The following is a 22,774-nucleotide window of genomic DNA, read 5'->3' as shown; positions in this document are numbered from 1 at the left end:
GTTTAGTTTCAGTGTATAGTTTATTACATAGTTTCCCGTACACCTCGTTAGCCCCTCTTTTTATCTGGTTTCTAGTTTCTTGTGCTTATCTGGTGTCTGTCACCTGATTATTTCTTCTGTCCTTGGGTTTTAGTTGGTTTTTCCAGGATTTTATCCTCCCTGCTTTGCCCTTGGTTTTTTCTATCAGTTGGTTGTTCCTGGTTTATTCTACAGTTCTCAAGAGACAGACCATGTATGAGCATCTCTTTATTTGGTAGATGCACATACTAGTTTATTTTTGTGTCTACTTTTATTAAACTCAGTATTCCTAAAAGTAATCGTCTACCATTTGGATATTTGTCTATATTCTTACTTAGACATGTATACGTGTATCCAACACTTGTTTCAATCCTTCATTACGCCAAGTCCGACACCTGGCACCTTATCTTGTCTTATCTGGGTCACTCTAACCATTCCCTTACTGCTATGTTTTACGACCTGTCTGCTTTTCTCACTTAACCTTTATATTATTTCACTAAGATTAATATTATGTTGATTAATATTATCATATTGTTACATTGCTGCATACACAAATATATTTAATTAAAATATGCTTACAATATGCAAATGACTATAACAAGGCACTCTGTTGCCTCCCAGCTACTGAGTACAGAACATCTTTTCCCACAGTTTGTAACAGGGTACACTAGTACACTTTTTGCAATAATTTAAAGAACTGCAACACTGTTCTTTAATATTTTGCATGGCGGGTGTGATTTGCATCCGGTATGCAAGAACATGGATCTAGGCAAATTGCACACGCTTTATATATTTATCAGATGTTTTGCCTGACACTGAAGTGACATTTCATTATGTCTTTGGTTTTGGCTAGAAACAGAGATGAATTTATTGACAGGTCAGAAAATAATAATAAAAAAAAAACCTTACCATACCTGATTAACTGATTGTGTTTTAAGTCACATCAGTGTTCATGTGACACATTCAAGGAAATGTCACATTTAATAAAGTTTGACATTTTTCTAAACACTTCTAAACTCCCAGGACCAGCCTTCACTTTTTCATCACATGAGCCTGCCTCCAGCTTTTCCTTCATTCCTCACTCCTTAAAACAGTGAACCGGACCATCCGGAACCCCATTGGCTTAACCGTGTCCCGCCTGGACTGTTGTCAACTGTTATCTTTTTTTTTTTTTTTTTTTTGACGTCTCAGACCTGTGGCAGTCATGGAGCCCATTTGCGCTATGGGAATGGCGGCCAGGCTGCGCAGTCAGTGGGACCGAGATGATGGCTGGGGCCAGAACCACAAGGCTGTCAAGTTTTTGGGTCAGGACTATGAGATGCTGAGGTCTCAGTGCCTCCAGCGCAGGACCTTGTTTGAGGATTCCTACTTTCCTGCCAGCGGCACCTCGCTGGGATTTAACGAGCTCGGGCCACGCTCCTCCAAAACACAGGATGTGCGCTGGATGAGGCCAACAGTAAGTAAACGTAAACATACTCTGATTAAACAAATCAAGTCAAGCTAAAAGATATTAAAGTACATTATAAAAGTTTAGGATCTTTTTAATATGCTGTGTGAGAATACAATGCTATACCATGTAGCTGGAATCATTTGCAAAGTTGTTGTTAAGGTAGCAAACATGTTACATTGGAAAGACTATGGAGGTGCAGGGTCTTTCATTTCCAAGGAATTAATCTATGCATTTCTTTCTCTTACTCTGCATTTTGAAGTGTGCATTTACTACTTATTGGCTCATCCCATTAATGAATTATTTTTTATTCACCAGATATTAGCCAGCATTGTATATTTTTAAAGGAAGAAACCTTTTTTAATTGTTGTGTGTGTGTGTGTGTGTGTGTGTGTATGCAGTATTGTGCAAAAGCACCATATCGTATTATCTTTAATATTATACATATTTATCATGTCTGCATTATTATGTAAAAAAAAAAAATCACTATTTTGCAAACATAACTTAAAAACTGATGATACAGAAGAATATTTTCATGCCTGTAAAGAAAGCAACAAATTCATGACAGACCAGTTTTCAGATGGAAACAAACAAACAAACAAATAATATGTAGCTCCTGTGATTTGCATGAAAGAAGCAGGCGTGACAAAGTTACCAGGAGAACTTCAGCATGCTCAGTAAAACAGTTTGTTTACTTTATACATATTTTCTCATACATTTCATACTCATTCCCCTAATTTTTTTGATTCTGTTAAGCTACTTTAAGAAAATAACGATTGTTAACAGCACTATTGAGCTTCAAATTGAGCTTTTAAAACTTCACAAATCTGTATCCAACACTACTGATTATTTCCAAGCCCAGAGTTTGTATGTTCCCAAGACGTTTGCACAGTACTGTAAGTAAAACAGCTGTTAGGTTTTACTGAGCATGCTGGAGAATATGAATTCTTCTAGTAACTTTGTCACACTTGATCCTTTCTATTTTCATACAAAACTCAGGAGCCTACATTAGGTTTGTTTGTCTCTATCTGAAAACCGGTTATTTATTCATTTTAAGTTGGATTTGGTAATATTGGGTGGTTTTGTACATAATAATGCAGACATGATGAGCATATTTAACAAAATGTGTACTAAAAATATTAAGGTGTCCAAGACTTTTGTGCAGGACTATATAGACGTTTTGTGTAAATGTCTTAAGTCACCCCTCATTTCTTCATATTGAGTTACATTGAATTATGTAGATTAAATTAAAGAACTTAAATGAACAAATGTTTTACCGTGACAGGCTGCAAACTGCTTTAAAAATTGGTTGTTTATGTAACAACCTCAGCAGCAACCTCGTTTCCCCCCTCGTCTGTTACAAACGCTTAGCATTCAGCATCACCAGTACACTCATCTCCGGCCTGATCATCTGCACCTTTTTCTGACTGTTTCATGCCTGAAGTTAGATGGCTTTGACAGTTGAATGATTCATAGGTCACTGTGTGGCTTAACAAACAAAAAAACATTCCTCCGAAACCGGTCAGGTACAGAGACTAGACTAGACTGAGAATGAGAGCCAGGACTATTCCTCTAGACTACATTAAAATACAAGAAAGTCTGGGACAGTTAAACTAAAATATGAATAAATGCGGTGTGGGTCAGGCTTTCGCACAGGACTGTATATTACACACACTTTCACCAAGGTTATGGAAGTGTTTTAAACACAAACTGATTCTCAAACATTGAGGTTAAATGCATAAGTTTCAGGTAGTGTCTACAGTTGTTTAAGTTCAGCACATCAAACATGGGTGACACACAGTTGAGATCAGATTCATGTTAAGTTCTCTTGCCTGACTATGATGCCAACTCACCATCTGTACAAACATGAAAGTATTCTTTTTAACTAAACATTGTGTTTCCAGATAACAACTGAGCCAATAAGTAATTCTGTGACTCATGGGTTTGGAAAACTCAGCTTCAGTAGTTCCTAGTATGATCCTGGCTTCTCTCCTGGACATGCATCGTAATTTCCTCAAGCTTGTGTTCTTCACCTCCTGAAAACCATACTTTATGGCACTTTCTTTCACTGCCTTTCTTTTAGCATTCAGTCCTGCCTTGTTGTTATGGATGAGTGTGGGAAAGAGAGAGACTGCAGAATGTGGGTGTGTGTAACGGTCTTTGCCAAGATTTATGTGATTTGTGGAAAAACAAAAAGGATGGCTGGGTCTCTGTTGGTGATTTAGCGAGATTACTTGTGGGCTCATCCCGAGAGCGGAGAAACCGCAGCAGGTCTAAGTGTTGGCCAGAAGCCAGTGAGGGGGCCATTTAGACCAGGTTTTAATTTTGTAGCACATTTAAAAGGAAATGTGTAAGGGGGTGTGTGAGGAAATGCTGGCCAGCTAATGGTTTCGTTGGCTGGCTACGGTAATCGTTTACAAAAAAACCTACATATCCTACAAGGCCATCGTAAATATGCTTAGTAAGGTGAAGGTCGAGTAAAGCCAGATCTTGAAATGGAAACAGAGATACACTTTCTCCAATGTAAGTGATGTATGAAAGAGGTCAGGAAATTATTTGTTTCTGCAGCTGTGCAGTTGGAGTAAAACCGATGTGCAACAAACAGATATTGTGGAACAAACAGGAAAATCATTCATTTTTTTTTTTTTTTTTTTAAGGTTTTTTAAAAAAAGCTTTCCAAAGGGTTCACATATGGTTGGGACTAGAGGTGTGGATCATGAAGAAATTCCCATAGAACCCCCTTCAAAAAAAAAAAAAAAAACGTGCACAAGTGGGGATGCGAATGATCATGTACTGTATGAAGCTTGTTGGACTAAAAGACATTTCTGCTTTCATTCATTCAGCTTTGTTCTTGGATAGTTTAGTAAGGATGATGTTATAAATTAGTTAAAGTTTCAGGACCCAGAACCAACAAAAAAAAGATACATGTCTAGTTGCGATCTGTTATGAACTGGAGTGATGTAGCTGAGGTTGAGGAACTGTAAGGAAACCACTACTATTTTCTGTCATACTGTTCTTATGGTATGAGCCGTTTATATGACGGGTCACAGACAAACAGCAGGAATCTCACATGTGCTCTGAGAGTAACATGACCCCTCCCCTCCCCCTCTGATTTTTTTTTTTAACGAATGTTAGTGTGTACGCACAGAGAGAGAACGCTATATGAGATGGACAGTGTATGGCTCTGTGTGTGTGTGCGCGCTAGCCTTTCAGCAGTACAGAGTATATACTGTAGCTTTGGTGCTAGTTATTGTTAACTAATAAAATGAAGAAGCAGCAAAACATTATTAATTTTTTTTATACCACCTAAAAAATGTAAATAGCAGTTAGTGTCGGTGATCCCAGGAAATTCCAGGAGTTTTCATACTTTGTTGTGCGCACTTTTGAGCAGTGATTAAAATCATGACGTGCTATGACCCGCGCATGCCTTATACATTATTTATGTTCTTAGCTTATTGTGTTCTAACTGTGGGTTTAGATTCAGTTGGGATCACTGGACTACATTTATTTAAATTTTTTAGATGAATTACATTTATTATTTGAATATTAATAAAACATTTATTTACTCTAATTATTTACTAATGTTTAATATTATGTTATATAATATATAATTTTTCTTTTTACCCAAACATTTAAAAATAACATTTTATAGATAAAAAATATTTTTGCTTAAGCCTATCAAACCATCAGAATCTCACCCCTAAGTAAGATTAACAAGTTTGAGGAAGTTATCTCAGAACTTAGTTTGGCTGTTTCTCATGGGCTCATCCAGCCACGACTGTCTGTCTGGTGTGTTAGTGTTTCTCAACACTGTGGCTGTTATGGCCAACTACAGTGAATTTCTTCAGTACTCATTTGTTTACTTGTGTATATAATTATTTATATATATTTTTACATATAGAACTGTGTGTGTGTGTGTGTGTTTGTGTGTGTTTACAGGAGATCTGCTCTCGCCCTGAGTTCATCATGCATGGAGCCACTCGCACAGATATATGTCAGGGAGCCCTGGGTGAATCTTTTACAGTACTGATGGATCAGCAGGAAGAATAGTGTTTACCTGATCCAGTGACAAATTAACCTTAAATAAAATAAGGCTTTTGATGCAAAACATACAACAACTTTAATGAAACTGCACTAGGGTAATGATACTAATAGTGTTTGTTCCATTAGTGTTGTGGTGCTGGTGGTGAAAAGCCTTAAGTAATACACAACTCAAAAATCCGCTGGAGGTGTTTAGTGAGGTTAAAAGCTGATGCTTGTGAAGGTCATGGGATATAATTGGCATAATTTTCAGCCACAACAAAACAATAAAGGTTCCCCTCGTGTCCTGTTGAGTAGGCGAGGTCCTCCTGGAAGAGACCACACACGTCAGGTAGAAATGCTTCATCGTATGATTTTGCTGTGATGCTTCACTCTAAGGAATCAGGAAGTCACAAATCATGCAGACTAAAATAAACTAATGTCTCACACAGCATGATGAAGTAATCATGTTTCCCCTATAATTTGTCACCCTTGAAAAGGAAAACCAATTCCTTTATTATGTCGTGGAGCTGCAATAAAGCGCCTACTGTACTGTACCTCTGCATCTGTTTTATTATGCTTCTGGTGAGGGATGATTGTAATGAATGTTTCTGTGCCTGGAGTCCTGCCTCGGCTTGTTTATAACCCAACTACAAACTACTCACTGCCTCTGTGCACTTCGTTATATTTCAGATTTTAGTTTTTAGTGAATCGTGATGTAAATGATGGTTTGCTGATTTTGTGAAGCGTTTGATGAATTTACACAGAACAGCCTGTTTGAGCACGGTCCTAAACATCCAGTTGATTTGTCTTTATTTGGAAGCGTAGTAGTTCATGTCCTGTTCAAGAGGTCACACTTATCTTAGCCGTTAGACTTGCAGCAGCAATTAGGAAAATGTGAGACAATCCTAAAAGTAAACATGAGTCAGTAGTTCTCATTGTTTTGTGTTTAGAAATGCACTTTTGGCTTATGGTTGTCTGATGTAACATAAAAAGCATGAGAGAGCTTAAACAGTGCATCTGGTTATAATAATAATGATTATTATTCCAAACAGGAATGCCAGTTTTGTTCTTTTTTTTTTCAAGTTCAAGATGTAGGTGCATTGGAGTAAGAGAATTACCAAACCAGACCAGTACACACACTTCAATGTAAGCATCACCTCTGATTAAATATACAATGTGTGTTTGTGTTACAGGTGATTGTTGGCTGCTGGCTGCGATCGCGTCTCTCACTCTTAATGATGACCTGCTGCACCGCGTGGTTCCACATGGACAGAGCTTCAGAGACGGATACGCTGGGATCTTTCACTTTCAGGTACACACACACACACACACAGACAACTGGGGCCCGGGGCCAGGGGTAGCTCAGTGGTTAAGGCTCAGTGGTTAAGGCATTGGACTACGGTTCGGAAGATCCCGGGTTCAAACCCCACAACCACCAAATTGCCACTGTTGGGCCCTTGAGCAAGGCCCTTAACCCTCAACTGCTCATGTGTAATGAGATAAAAATGTAAGTCGCTCTGGATAAGAGCGTCTGCCAAATGCCTAAATGTAAATGTAAACTAAGCTTTACCTTGGAATCAGGGCTGCAACTAACAACAAATTACACAGTTACTCAATAGCTCTTATATAACTATCAGCTGTTATATTTAGTTTAAGGTTGCTTTGTGCATGTGTTAAATAACAGTCAAGTCGCAGCTTTTTTGGTGAAGCCCACACACAATAGTGGACTACAAGGAGATATTCACAGACTTTGGAAAAAGTAAATGTATTGGAAGATGATAACTGACTTCTCCTTCACATGGAACTGATCGAACTGTATCTGATAGGACTGAAGATAAGGAACGAAATGGATCTGAATCAAAGTGAAAAGACAATGGGTGAGATAGGGAGGATACAAAGGAATTGAGTGAACTAGAAAAGAATAGAGTGAAATACAATTTAAGTAAATCACAAGAAAGTGTTTGAATAGAATTTGAAAGAATGGAACATTTATAGAAATAGAATTGAAATACAATCTAGTGTTAAATAGAAAGGATTAAATGAATGGGATAGAAGAAAGAGAATGGTTGTAGGGGTACGCAAAAGAATGAAAAAATGTCTGCCGTCTTTTTACCTCACTCCAATCTGTAGCATGTTTTGGACGGATGTGCCTGAGTAATGGAGCTTTGGGGCAGAAGAGCAGATTGACCACATGCACTGATGCGAAAATAATCATGTTAAATGTACTTAAAGTTCCTCAGTGTTATAATTAATGACGATATGATTAGATGTTACTCAGTACTTAATCACATCATATGTTCATGGGTTGAGCTTCTCACTTAAAGCATTGAGTGCACTTCATGAGTTTACTGTGTGTGTGTCTGTGTGTGTGTGTGTGTCTGTGTGTGTGTGTGTGTCTGTGTGTGTGTGTGTCTGTGTGTGTGTGTGTCTGTGTGTGTGTGTGTCTGTGTGTGTGTGTGTCTGTGATTGTGCTAGATAAATGTTTGTCTTTAGTCCTGTATAAAGCAATTCTATCCACTCGTTACATTAAGTACTAAGCTGCAAGAGAGAGAATATAACTATATCATGTGTGTGTGTGGGTGTTTTACTGCATGTACAGCTTAGCTCAGGTGTGTGAGTAGCTGTAAAAGGGTGTGTCCCCCTCCAGGGTGTTTCTCACAGAAATAAGAAAAGCATACAAAAGCTGGTATTTTACTTTGAAAAAACAAACAAACAAAAAAACGTGTTGGTACTGCATGGTGTGTGTGTGTGTGTGTGTGTGTGTGTGTTTGCATTAGTTCAACAATATGAGAATGTAATGTTATTCTAAGCAGGTCTGCCGACATTTCCTCCCAGGTGAAAGAGCTAATTTCAAAAACTTTGATCATTCAGTGATGGACAGAGAGCATGACAGAAAATGGCAGAGACCCGAAGAAAAACCCCAGTTTGGACTCCGTCTATCTGTTTACAAAAGCCTTAGATTCAATAGTCATAAAATACGGTCTCTGGTCTGACATGGAGATTTCTTTTATGTGTATTCAGGCTGCCACAGTGTGTACACTCATTCTGCTTGGTTAGACACAGTGTTATCTGTCATGCAGAAAGAGTGTTATTGGGAAACTAGTGGAGACGAAAAGACCAGGAGACGGGTGGGCGTACAGAATGTAAAACTGTGTAGTTAATCTGTAAATGTTTAGCTGTAGACTCTGTCTGTTAAACAAACTTCTTCATTTAGGTTGTGTTCACAGGTGACATGATTGGTTCGATTAAAACCAATGCAATATTATGGTTTCCGTCATTTTTTTTTTATATACATATATTTGCGTACTGACTGGGCTGGCCCACCGGGAAAACTCCCGATGCTCCAGATGGCCAGTCCGCCACTGCTCCTCTTTACTTTTCTACTGTATGTAGAATCAGCGCTTAACCACGCATAAAGTTTTGTAAATTCGTTTAATGTTTAACTTGTATTTCATAAGGTTTTGCCAGCAGTGGTACAGCGCAACGGGGGTCATTATTTACTATTAGAGAAAATTATGATGATCTGTTACGACGTGTGCCCAAATCTACTATCGCTACTCGCTCACTATTTAGGCTCCCTGAATAGGCAGCAAAGGGACGGAGCTGCCTATTCGTTCCGGCTGGCGATAATTAACGTTAATATGATCTCAGGCTTGCTCCACATTATAAAAGCAAGGCGCGGAGTTTAGTCTGAAATCCGGGAAGTACGTGATGTGGCGGAGAATAGGCAGTGGCGGTTCTACACTGAATTGCTCCCCGGGCGAGACTCCCAATCCGTCAGCGCCTCTCTTTCGAGAAAGAGCTGCGGGATGTGTATAAATTAATGTGTGTGTATAATATGAAATTTTATTTGATATAGGTATATATTAACTTATGCTAGGGTACTTTTACTATGCTAAATTTATGAATTACACTCAAAGTATCAAATCCAACTATGAAGTCTGATTTAATTGTTACCAATAAACATTTTATATTTACATATGTTTATTTTTCTATTTATGTTTATGTTTTGCTGGCGAAATACATTTTAGGCAGAGATGTCTGCTCGGTCTTGTTAATTTGTTTTAAAACCCCCAATTCTGCAAATTCCCCCAGCAGTGAAACCGGTTTGATGACTTCACACATGTCGTAAAGGTGAGATGGGGGATTACAGTAACTGTGGGTGCACTTCACCTCGGCGCCCCCTGTCGCATTGTATTCAATGAATAGACTAAAACAAAATCATGTTTGCTTCAGCATTGGAAACAAAACTGTATTAGGCTAACTTTATTAAAGATTATACAATTTTGTATTTTTTGTCCACACACGTGGGCATCTTAAACTTTTTAGATATTGATCCTTTCTCGATGCAGCAAATTTTCTGAGCAAATTAATAATAATTTACATGAATGAAAAGGAGGAAGAAGAAAAGGTTACGCGGAAATAAGAAAAAGCTTTAGAGGTAAATGCTGTGAAATGCTTCAAATGAACAGATTCTGCCTATAACAGGTCAGGGACAGTGAGGCTGGATCCAGCAGCGCACCACATTCCACATCATAATACATGCTGATGATGACCAACACGTCTCCCCTCATCTACCAGAGCCAAGTAAAAAGAATGGCAATCAAACAGAATAAAATTAGTAGCAGCATTAACTTGTGCTAGTTATTATGATGGTGGTCAATATTAATTGAAATAATGTTTCTCAGCATTATTTCTTATTATTATTGACTACCATAATAATTAAAATAAGTAACTAGTTTACTAGCGTGAGCTACTGGTGCTACTGATTTTATTTTAGCTTACCTGTTCAGTTTTATTGCCATTCCTTTTAAAATATTGTCTTTATAGGTGTACATATTGTTTGTCTTTATGTTCTTTTCTTTGTTTTACTAATATGACCCAATATATGTTCAGTGATACTTCAAATAATATGTTTAAATAGCTTTGATTTCTGTATTGTTATATTTTTATACTAGTAACTGGTGTTAAAAATGTATCTCTACATTAATGAGCCAATGTATTATGGTGTGGGCTGCTGTGGGCCAGGAAGTCCAGGGCCACTTTTTGGTCCCAATCCGCCCCTGTAATAACGAATGGAGAAAGCGCAGTCAAAGCCCGGGGATTCTGTGTTCCGCGGGGGCCAGTCGTGAATAGCTGACACTCAGTGACAGCCAATGAAATTGAAGCATTTTTGCGGCTTTCCATGTGGTGTGGCGTTGCTTAAATAATAGTATAAAATCGTCGAGACCTGGTTCGAATCCCGCTCTGGGTGAAAATGTAATAAATGTGAATCCTTTGTTTTACACTTTTTGCTTATGATTATCATTAAATTATAGCAACTGTGAGGTGAGTGCTAATGTGTTTCATAGCTTAAGAAAAAAAAAATCCCAATTGCAAACATGCATTTAGTACTGAAGCATAACTTAATAATGTAATGGCAATATCGTGGCAGGGGGGCATTTTAGCACATAAAACCATGCCTTCCGCATGACAGGCGAATCACCTACCACTAAGCCAACAGTGCCCTTGTATATTCGGAGCGCATAAAAACAATAAAACAATAATGTTATAGGCTAACATATAATACATCTTTGTAGTCTTTTTGCACACACGCGCGGGTGCGTTACAATAATAATAATAATAATAATAATAATTCTGAATGTAGAAAACGCAATCAAAGAAGTACCATCATTAAAGGAGAGGAAAAAATGAAGAATAAATACATATCAGTTTGAGCTTGACACGTTTATGAGCTCTGTCGCTAGCTGTCAATTGGCGCCTAAGAGACGCAACACATTTTCGGCTTCAGTAGACACACAATACTTTAGCTTGAAACACGACTGCCCCCTACAGGTAATGAAGGGCATTTTCAAGTCGCGGGATCCCTTTTCCCAAAACGTGCGTTTTTAAAGGCCAGGGGCCTCATGTATCAACGCTGCGTACACACAAAAACTTTGCTTACGCCAGTTTTCACGCTCACGGTCGGATTTACTAACAGTGAAATTAACGTGAGAATGTGCGTTCTTACACGCCAACTCCATGTCTGGCGTACGTGTATTTCTTGTGTGCGTTTGTTTTATTTCCGTTGGCGACTCCTAGAGGCAATTATGTTAAATTGTACACTACAAAGTATCGCACCAACACATGTGAAAAACATTGCTATTAATTTATAATTGATGCTCCGATTACATTGACACAATATTTTTCTACCAATTATTTGATTTAGAAGATATTAAAGCATTTGCAAATGTATACAACCCTTAGTCTGTGGCAAAGGCAGTGTTGGCCTTATTAGAGGACAATCAGCCGAATCTGAAGGGAACGCGTTTTTAGGGATCACAGTGATTTTCTGGCCCACGATGATGACTGGCTTATTAGCCGTTTCAGATTTCCAAGAGCTATCCTCTTGGAGCTCTGTGCTGAGTTGGGTCCAAATTTGGAAAGAGAGACAGCAAGAAGCCACGCATTACCCGTTCCCTTACAGCTGCTGACAACGCTTGGTTTCCTGGCAACTGGTTCTTTCCGGAACTGGCAGACCATTTGGGGTTAAGCCAGTCGTCTTTGAGCCGTGAAATGCCAGCTGTATTGGACGGAATCATCATATAAGTTTTCCATACCATGCAGTTGACCAGCCAAACATTAAAACGCAATTTGCAGCGATCGCCGGTTTTCCTAATGTAATCGGAGCGATCGACTGCACGCACATTGCTATGAAGGCGCCATCTGAAGACGAATTTGCATACGTGAATCGGAAACATTTCCAATTAATAAATGTGCAAATAATATGTGATGCTCAAATGTGCCTAACAAATATTGTGGCAAGGTGGCCTGGGTCAACCCATGATTCATTCATCCTCACAAACAGCATGGTTGGGATGAGGCTCCAGGGTGGCAGGGTGTGCGATGGGTGGCTTCTTGGTGAGTGATGTATTTAAAGATATTATTCCAGCTAAGTTTTTTATTTATTTATTTATTTTTTATTAATTCCGGAGGACAAACTTTAAATAACACAGTTTTTCTCCGGTCTACCTCCGATAGGAGCACCTCCAATTCACATTCTGTGAAGTTTCTCTTCTTGCTTGTTTTTGCCATTGCTTTTTCGTTTTGTTTTGCGTGGAGTCATTACCATATTTGTACGGGGGAGGAGGCAGGGAGGGGTTTTGCGATCGTGCACGTGCGCTCAATTTCACGTTAATTCGGATGTACAAAGAGAATATGCGTGGAATTCCGCGTACGCAGTGTTTTATACATCAGATTTTTTTACTGCTTACGCACATTTACAGCTTTGTCCGTACGCAATGTTTTAGTATGAATTCAACGCAAGTCTTTGTACATCAGGTCCCTGATCTGTACCTACAACAGCCAGTCCCAGTGTTCGCTTCCTGTGGTATGATTTTTTTTTATGTTATCCCTTACATTAAACCTAATGTTTAAGTTTAAAGATCACTCATTTTTAGCTCTATTTATCTATTTATCTATTTTATTATTTTTCACTTTTTTTGTAGTTAGAACAAACCAAAACATTACAGCATTACTTGTATTGGACCTGGAACTTGTTAGCTCGGTAAGCCATATTGTTTTCTTAGTCTATAAACTACATGTCTGTCAAAGTTAGCACATGTGCAAGACCGATGATTAAGCTATTTGCACAGCGGTGACACTAATTTGTCCTGGTGGAGATACCATAGTCACGTGTCCAAGATGGAGCCATCTGCGCATGTGTATAACGCATACAGTTACTCAAAAAATCTCCTCCCAGAAAACTTCACTATATCAACAACTACACACATGTATTTAACCTTCCTCTTATGTTAGCTTTCTGTTACTATCTCTTATGTTAATGGGTCGGTTTTGATACGTGTCTTTAATCAGCCATATTACCCTCAAAACTAATGCTTATCATCCAACTTTTTACTTTGTTACGCTTCCTTGTCCATTAAAATAATGTTTTTAGGTAATTTTTTTTTATTATAATATTAATTACTACAGTAACATATATAGTGTTAAGGGTCAAATTTGACCCATATATATTTATTTAAAATAAAAAGGCAAAAAGGTATTTTTTAAATTAACTTTAATATAAATTGAAAGCTAAACAAGTAAATCTCAAAATGTAAACAATCAAGCAAATCAAACCAATAGAAATGAGGCACTAGTTCCAAAAAAAGTCTTTGTGTGCAAGAACATCCATGTGCATTTAGATGCATGTGTAGCAAAAAATGACACTTTTAGTGTGTTCTTTGCAAATATATTTTTTTGCAGTAGAAGCAGGGTACGTTTGTCTTTCTGTCTTTATTACTAGGGCAAACCTGACAGAATCAGGTGGCCTCAGTGGGGTTGTGGCTGTGGCTGTGTAGGTTAATGTTGAGGCACTGCTGGCCGAAGAGGATGCTGGCGCTGATGGTGTGGAAGGTGTGCTACGTGAGCTCTGCAGCTGTCTGACCAAGGCTGCAGCTGCTGGGTCCCGGGGCACCCGTTCACTTCGCTTAATGTGCGCCTTGACAAGGGAACTTCCTAACTCCTCAAGAAACATTCTCCACTTGTTTTTCTGGTTGAGTTCCACTCTAGGTGAATGTGGGTCCACAACACAAATACATTGTATGCAGACACATCTAGAATGTTATAAAACACAACCATTGGCCCTCTCCTGGTCAGTCTCTGGCAAGTGTAGGTGGCAGTCAGTTTGTCTAAGTTGTCCACTCCACCTTTGTTTTTATTATAGTCCAAGAAGATAATTATGGGCTTTTTGTCATTGGCTGATGACACAGCTGCGTCTTTGTGAGAAGTATCACACTCTGGTGTTTTTTTGGACAATATGAAACAACTATGGTGGTGTCTGTAAAAGCAAATTCTAAAGAAAGTGAAGCCCTGTCCTTCACCTACAAAATTTCGGCAGCCAGCTCAGGTTTATTTTTTTTACTGTGCCCACCATGGTAGGTTTCCATCTGAGAAGTTCTTGTCCAAGGTCATAGGTGGTAAAGAAATTGTCACATGTGATATTGTGACGCCGCAGTCCAGTAGTCATATCGAGGACTACACGTTTTCCTCAATTTTTCTCAGAAATGCCACTTGCATGTTTGCCTGTGTAAATCTGCAGATTCCATGCATAGCTGTTTTTTGCATCACAGTCTGCCCAAATTTTAATGCCATATTTCCCTGGCTTACTAGGCATGTACTGCCGGAATGGGCATTTTCCACGGAAAGGGACAAAAAGTTCATCTACTATTACGTCTGGCCCTGGGCTGCACCCACCTTTCCCAGACATCCCTGATGGGAGCAAGCTTGTCAGATTTTTCTCTAGTTTCTCTGTTGTCAAATCTAAGGACTCTTGATATCATTCGAAATGACTGAAGTGACATTGTTGCCTGGAAAATATTTCTGCCTGTCGACGAATCCCAGAGACTAGCAGTGGCCTCATTGCTGGATTTGTAAACACCAGCAAGAACACCACCAATATAAGCATCCAGGTATCCCTCATTAATGTCATTCCGCATGTCGCCATGAACCTTTTTTCCTTTAAGGTTTGTCATAGCAATCAGACTTTCTTTAGTGACAATGGCATAAGCAGATCACAACATGTCTTGATGTTACTCTCATCACAGCATACCTTGTAATTCTAGGGGTCATTTTAGAGACATTTGCAGCAGCTGCCCTGCCATGTACTGTAAGTCAGGAGGTACTGAGCTCCAACAGATTGGATTTGAACATTTCAGCAGGAGTGAGTGCAGCTTCAGCATCGGTGACCTGCCCATCAGACTCATCAGATGTGTCTGTGCCTTCTGGTACTGTAGAAACTCTACAATGTCTTCTTCCTCGGAAACCTGCTCATCTGTATCACTATGATGTTCTCTGCCCTCATTTTCAGAAAAGATGTGATCCAGAGCTTGGCTTACTGTAAATCTTCTTGTTTTTGACTGCTGCAAACAGGAGATGTGACTCTGCAAGTCACCAACGCTAAACTAAATTTGTCATATGCAAGCCTTACATGTCTGAACATGTCTGTCTTTGTTTTGTTTATTCAGGTAAGGAGACACACAGGCAAAGAGAGAAGCCCCTCAAAGCGCGTTTATGATTTTTGTTTTGACCCTAACTATTGTTTTATAACCTTAAATTATAACTGGTTCAAAACTGACCCTACCAACACAAAGGTAATAATTTTCACCAGAGCAATTGTTTATTTTATTTTAATTAAATACAGATTCCTGACAAAAGCCTGTTAAAAAGAGTGAAGAAATAATGCTAAACTGTCTTTCAGGGATGTTTTTGTGTGTGACTCTTTGTCACGTTCGGGGTGTAATGGCTGGTGTTGATCGCCGTGGGCGAAGAGAGCAGGCATAGAGGCAGAGGGGTTGTGTAACCAAAAGAGTCTTTTAATGACAGTAAACACAAAAGTATAAATAAAGACTCAAACAAAAGGAACAACCAAACTCTAACAATACTTAATAACTTTGGGTTAACACGGGCTCTCTGGCAGGACACAGGCTGAAGGACGAATAACACCCTGTGGCGAAACACAGGCAGAAGGGCAAAACATGGAAAAGAACATACAAACTACGCGTGGAGCTGAGACTGGACACAACTAGACAACACACCCAACGAGACAGGGTAGACACGTAGAGAGAGACGGGAGACTGGACTAGGGCTAAAGACATGGCAGTCAGCTAGGCATGGCTTTTACAGTAGCTAAACATGGTTAAGAGTACTTAACCATGGCAGTCAGCTACACATTCACCTAGCTAAGCATGTCTTTAGCCCGACATGCACTAAGCTACACTTGCCTAATAGCTCAACACACACTAGGGAAATGGGGCACAGAAACACAGTCAAGGGATACCCAGTGGCTAGACTAGGGGACACTCAAAGGCCACTAGGGAGGCAGGAAACACAGAATAGCGAAAAACACAAAGGGACTATGGCTAGAAGCATGTTAGTTAGTTTAACATAGGTTTTAGCCAAACACACACCTATCTACTTACCTGATCTAGCTAAACACACATGAAAACAAGGGGACAAGAATCAAAGTACATACATACACCTATGACATGACTAAATCAACTCCACACACACACAGAACATCTACAGAACACAACTAAAAATTGCCAAGTCAACACAACAAAAAAAATCAAAATATAAACTGAACAGAACAAAATGCCGACACAAATGACAGTGGTTAAACCAATAATGCTCGACCCAGTTTCCCAGACTGAAAAGCTATTTATAGTTAGATTAATGGCTACCTCGGCTCAGGCGTGTACTCGCATCACCTGACCGAGGTGCCTTCTGGGAAACTGAGTCAGCCAACAAAAACTACAACTAAAAAACAGCGACCTCTGGTGCTGGTCCCTTACACTCTTTTGATTCTCTACGGCTTTATGGAATCTCAATTAGGTATAAAAACCCCTGTGTGTGTGTGTGTGTGTGTAGGTACAGTATGTTCTAGTTTTATAATATACATACTAAGCAAATTTTCATGGTTTAAGGTTTTATTATTATTATATTTATTTATTATTTTTAACTTTCTTTTTTTTTGCATTAAGAGTTCTGTATGTCGAGTGGAGTAGAAGTATTTTAAACTGGGGCTGCTGGCATTTTAAGGCCCATGCACTGTGTTATTACAAAAAATGTGCAATGAGAATGCAGCACATCTTAACATTAGAGCCATAGACATGTCTACATCTTTTTCACGTAGAACCTAAAGTCAGACAACTTCATGTTTTATATTTTCGTTTTATAGTGCCTTTCAAACTTCCTGGCTTGTTTAAAAAATCCTGTTAGTGTTAGACGTTAGTGAAAAGTGGCCATATTAACTAAATATTGTAGATATTGGCACTGTACTCACACGTCCTGTAAGGGCCATATTTCATTCTTGTGATTTGTTGTTATGTTTATCTTATTTCAGTTTATTAGTTAAGCATTAAGCATTAAGTATCATACATATAATTTGTATTGTGACATCATTTCATGTGTTGTTCTGTGACATCACCCCACAGTTATGCAGTTCCATGTCTATCACGCACGTTAGTTGTAGTTGTTGTTAAGACACTGAAGGATACAGAAAGGTGTGGAGCACACAAGCTTTTGACCGTGAGACAGTAAGCTAAAAGGAATACAGTAAAATAAGTTGTTGTAACTGTAATCTATCGAAGCTACAGAACACAGCAAGCGACTTGTCGTGACTACAGTGGATTTATGCAAGAAACTGTAACAACCGTTGTTTTTGATGTTGAAAATAAACAAGAGACAAAGAAATCAACGAAACGTCTGATGTCGTCAGTGACACTGTGTAACTAAAGACACGCGTCAGAACTTGTGAATAACATGCACCTACATTAAAGTCAATGGTGGAGCGTAAGACGCCCGCCCCCCAAAGGCACGGAAGCGTAACGTCAGCGGCATCCAAGAGGTCCTTAACGTCAGCAGCATCCGAAGCTCGACTAAAAAAGGCAGAAGCCAACAGAGCAGCTTTGCTGGCTAAAGCAGCAACTTTGAGAGATCAGCTAGAGCTGGAGGAAGCACAATTAAAGGCTGAGGAAGAGCAATTGAAAGCAAGATTAAAGGTTGAGGAAGAGCAATTGAAAGCACAACTAAAGGCTAAACAAGCACAATTAAAGGCACAAAAGGAAAGGCTGGAAATGGAAACGGCGCTTGCAATGGCCGATGCTGAACTAAATTCTTACCAGAACCGCAAAAAACAACATCCTGCCAGACGGAGCGTGGTCGTCGAAACGAGTGGTGCACGCCCCCCGGAACCAGAGCAAAACGACCACTGCAACCACAGTTCGGCAACGGAATACCTCGAGCTGCCATCACGCCTCCGAGCAACCCACTTAAGCATGCCAGTGAGTGCCCAACCCATAATGTCAAGCACCCTAATGGAACGGCCCACCCAAGGTAACGAACACTCACTTTACAACACTGACATAGTGGAGCCTCAGGGTAGGATGCCACTTCAGGCAGATCTTACAGAAATGTTTGCAAAGAGTCAGAGGCCACATTCCTTACCTCCGCGCAACGTTCCTCCATTCTATGGTGACCCTCTTGAGTTCACGTCCTTCGTAAGAGCCTTTAAACATGCCATCGAAACCAACACTGATAGCAATCATGATAGGCTGTTCTTTCTCGAGCAGTATACTGAAGGACAGCCTAAGGACCTAGTGAGAAGCTGCCTGCTCATGCCAGAACATCGTGGCTACGCAGAGGCTATGAAACTGTTACATGACAATTTCGGAAATAGACAAATAATCGCTACAACGCTGATGCAAAAGGCACTCAACTGGCCGGAAATAAAGTCAGAGGACGGAAAGTCGCTAAAAACTTTCTCCCTGTTCCTAGTAGAATGTTACAATACCATGTCAAGCATCGATTACATGGATGAGCTAGACAATGCTACCAACTTGAGAGGTGTTGCCTCAAAACTGCCCTACAAATTGCGTGAAAAATGGAGAAGCCACGTATACAAGTACGAGGAGCGCAATCAGGAAAGAGCTAAGTTCGTGCAGTTGATGAAATTCGTAGAACGAGAAGCAAAGGTAATGTCCAACCCACTCTTTGGAGACCTGAACGTTTCGACTAGTGGTAAAAAACACAGCAGCAAATCCTCTCCAGGATTCAAGCAAAAAACTGAAGAAAAGAGGGGCAGCAGCTTTGCGACCGGCGTAAAACAGGTTGGTAAAAATCATAGAGACTCAATCACAGTAAAGAGTAGTGGTGCATTAGTTATTAGTGCCTTCACTAAACCTTGTGCATCCTGTGAGCAAGATCACACCCTAGACGAATGCCACAAGTTTAACAATGAGACATACAAGGCCAAATTGAACTTTCTAAAAAAGAATGGATTCTGCTTTGGCTGTTTAGTAAAAGGACATTTAAGCAAAGACTGCACGAAGAAAATTACCTGTCAGTTGTGCTCAAAGAAACATCCTCGCATGCTACACATTGCAGCAAAAGACACAGCTCAAGCGATCGCAAAGGCTGACGAAACCGAACCAGTTCAAACATTGCCTGTTGCAGCGAGTCACGAAACGAGTGCGTGTATCGGGGCTGGAGATGACTGTATTCTCTCCATAGTACCTGTTAAAATAAAGTCCAAGAAAGGCAACAAGACAGTAAAAGTATACGCCTTTATGGACCCAGGTAGCTCTGGAGGCGTTAAGGAGACGCTGTGCGAGGTCGAGCGCGCTGAGCCCATAATGGCGGCACATCACGGCAAAAGAGCCGAGCGACCGCCCGCAGCTCAGTGGCGCTTGGTAGGTGAACCTAGCCGGGGACAGGGCTACCCGTCGCAGCTAGGCCTCGACACCGCTTCCGAGATTCCGCGACGACGCCGAGGCCAGGGACCGCCGGACTACCACTGCAACGTTCTCAGGCCTGAGGGACAGCCGGACTACCGCTTCAACGTCCTCAGGCCTGAGGGACAGCGTACACCAGCAGCCGCTAAACTAGCGCCGGGTGGACGGTTGGGGAGCCCCGCGGGGCTTTACATCGACTGTGTGCCGGACGGCGTCTTACTGCGGGCGCTTGTGGACACCGGCTCCACTGTTTCCCACGGGTTGTGGAACTGTGAACCGCTCATCGCCAGGCAGAAGGGCCCCGCCCAGCGCTCACGGGCACCGCAGCAAGACTTTTGGGTGGGGGCACCTATGGGGCGAATGGGCGTGGACACTCACAGCCAGCTCGGCTCTCCGATGTCATCTACCGGGTGCGGTTGGCAGGGCGGGCACGAGTTTTGCCCCACCGGGACCGTCTTGCGCCTCCACAGCCGCACGCCGGGGAACCATCGAACTCTGGGGGCCGGACCGCCTCAGGACTACATTCGCGTTCACCCCTCACCTGCCAAAGGACGCCGGCGTTCCTACCGCCAGCGCCGACCGCCTCCACGCCTCCGAAACGGAGTTCGTCATGGTGACCAGGGACAGTCACAGCTCGGGTGGGGGCAGTGTGGCGTGGGCAGGGCGGCGGCTGACGACCAGCATGCGGTCGGTGTGTGTTCACCATGTTGGGGAAAGGTGTTTGGGTTGGTGGCTTCGGCCCTGTTTGTGTGAGGGGTGTGTGACGTGTGAAATGTGCTCCAGTTCAAGCTAGTGCTGAATTGGATGTAGGCTCCTGAGTGAAGGTGCTGCTCATGCCTTACATGCTGTGTGCTTAATAAAGTACTCCCAGCCATTGCATTGGGCAGCAAATAAGCTCACTCGTCTCTCCAGCATTCTTCCCGGCGTAAAAACGCTACAATATATTATCCAATCACTGCCACACGCCACGTTCCCACCAATCCTCCAGCACTGCTCGACTGGTCCCATCATCTCTCAGGGATTGAAGGAAGACACGCCTATGTTTCTGTTCTGGCACCTATGTGGTGGAATTAACTTCCTCTTGATGTCAGTATAGCCGAGTCACTGGAAATCTTCAAGCAACAACTAAATTTTTTTAGGTATTTGGGTTAATCACTCCCCTTCCCCTACTTACACTGGCAAAAAAAAAAAAAAGCTCACCCTTCCCAACAGTGTTTGACTGATATTAGTTAGTAAAGTAACCTAGTAACCCAGTGTAAGAATCTATCCGGTGATAAGCACTGTTGTATATTGCTTTGGATAACAGTATCTGTCAAATGCCTAAATGTAAATGTGAATAAATTGGAAATAAATTGGCTTAGTGATATATTCACAGTAAGACAAAAAATTATGCATGTAGGTGTTCCAAAGGAATATTCAAACATACAAACATACCTTTTACACAAGAATCCTGAGAAATTATCTTGAACAGCATAAACAAACTGTTCAAATCATTTTTAACTTTTCATCCAGTTTTCTCTTCTGAGCAGCTCACAAACTAATTGGCACTAAATATGCTAGTTCAAGCGTATGTTCAAATAATGTGCCAAACCCAACCTCTCACATGGTGTGCTCTTTAGTGCTGTAACCTTATTCACAGCCTCTAGAAGATAACTTTATTTTGCTTTGCTGATAAGCTTGTTATGGATTCCATGTTCAAAATGAAGAGAACAGCTTTATTGGGGAAGCTATTACCTCCACAGAAACCAACCTGTTTATGGCATCCTCAAAAGTTATCACTTTGTTCTGAATGATTCTGTAAATTTGAACCTGAAATTGCTCCCACTTGATGGGCTGATTGACTAATAGTGTTCAGTATACTGTATATAGGGCTTTGCAAAAATATTTAACACCACTAAAAGTCATATCAAAAGTGATCTGGATTACCAATAACTTTATTTAGGATAATTTGTGCTGTCATGTATTATTTTAAAAGGATGTCCCCTAAAGTGAATTCATTTAAAGTGATTTTGGTTTTATGTAATAATATATTTCTTGACAAAAATTACTAATAAGCAGTTTGTTTGCATAAGTATTTACCCACTATGCAATGAACAGTTGAATCACAGTTTCACTTATGAAAACATAATAAATACAAATGTTCAGAGAGTTACAGTGTTAATGTATCAGAGCGACCAAAAGACCATCCCTAAACTCACAAAAGTATTTTCATGTCAGATGTGACGACAAATTGACCTTATTGATCCAAATATATGAGGCATTGTGTGGACCAAGCCTGACACCGCTCGTTCATCTACAAATATTATTTGATGGAAGTGGACGTGTCATGTTGTGGTCATACATTTCCTCAGCCAGAACTTAGTCAGTTTACTATTTAAAAAATAAAATATTGAAAAATAATGTGTGTGTGTGTGTGTGTGTGTGTGTGTGTGTGTGTGTGTGTGTGTACACAGATGTTCCCTACAGAGACAGTCAGGGTTTCCTCAGGTACAGGACAGCGCTCCTCTCAGACAGCAGCAGAGGATCTGGAGGCTCCTACACTCTCAGTCCTGTTACTCTGAATCACACACGAGTTGAGCTGAGCTGGAATGTAACAAATGTATACATGTCTAAATCAAAGAGTAGAATATTTGATTTATATTTTTATTGATATTAATTATCACATATCTGTTGTAATATGTTGTGTAATAACTGTTTATATTTAGTATATTATATTTTTATTCAGGTAATACTGTCTAATTAAAGCAAATATTAATGGATTTATGGTGCATATTTACCAAGTTGTACATCTGAATAATATGTATGTTTCAGCTGAATCTCCTCCAGTGTCTCTGATCATCAGTCCCAGCAGAACTCAACACTTTACTGCTGACTCTCTCTCACTGAGCTGTGAGGACCAGAGAGACTCTACTGGATGGACAGTGAGACGATACACACACAGTGAGACACTGTACAATTGTTCATCAGTTTCAGGATCTACTATGACAGGAAAGGCGAGAGAGTTGGGTGACATAAT

The 22,774-nt window shown here is 40.4% G+C and overlaps 2 protein-coding genes across 2 annotated transcripts in view; both read left to right on the top strand.

Moving 5' to 3' along the window:
• LOC128529789 (calpain-1 catalytic subunit-like) overlaps positions 1-22,774 on the top strand; it is a 314,185-nt gene that overhangs the window by 10,581 nt on the left and 280,830 nt on the right. The window lies entirely within an intron of this gene.
• Positions 1,040-22,358, top strand: LOC128529891 (calpain-1 catalytic subunit-like). Its single transcript, XM_053503484.1, has 4 exons — positions 1,040-1,474; positions 5,405-5,474; positions 6,682-6,800; positions 22,212-22,358. Exons 1-4 carry the CDS (start codon positions 1,223-1,225, stop codon positions 22,317-22,319), a joined length of 549 nt encoding a protein of 182 aa, XP_053359459.1. The 5' UTR covers positions 1,040-1,222; the 3' UTR covers positions 22,320-22,358.

Source organism: Clarias gariepinus, chromosome 1 (genome assembly GCF_024256425.1).
Source record: "Clarias gariepinus isolate MV-2021 ecotype Netherlands chromosome 1, CGAR_prim_01v2, whole genome shotgun sequence".
NCBI lineage: Eukaryota > Metazoa > Chordata > Actinopteri > Siluriformes > Clariidae > Clarias > Clarias gariepinus.
The sequence above is the reverse complement of the archived record's forward strand: the minus strand, read 5'-3'. Positions and strand labels throughout refer to the sequence as shown.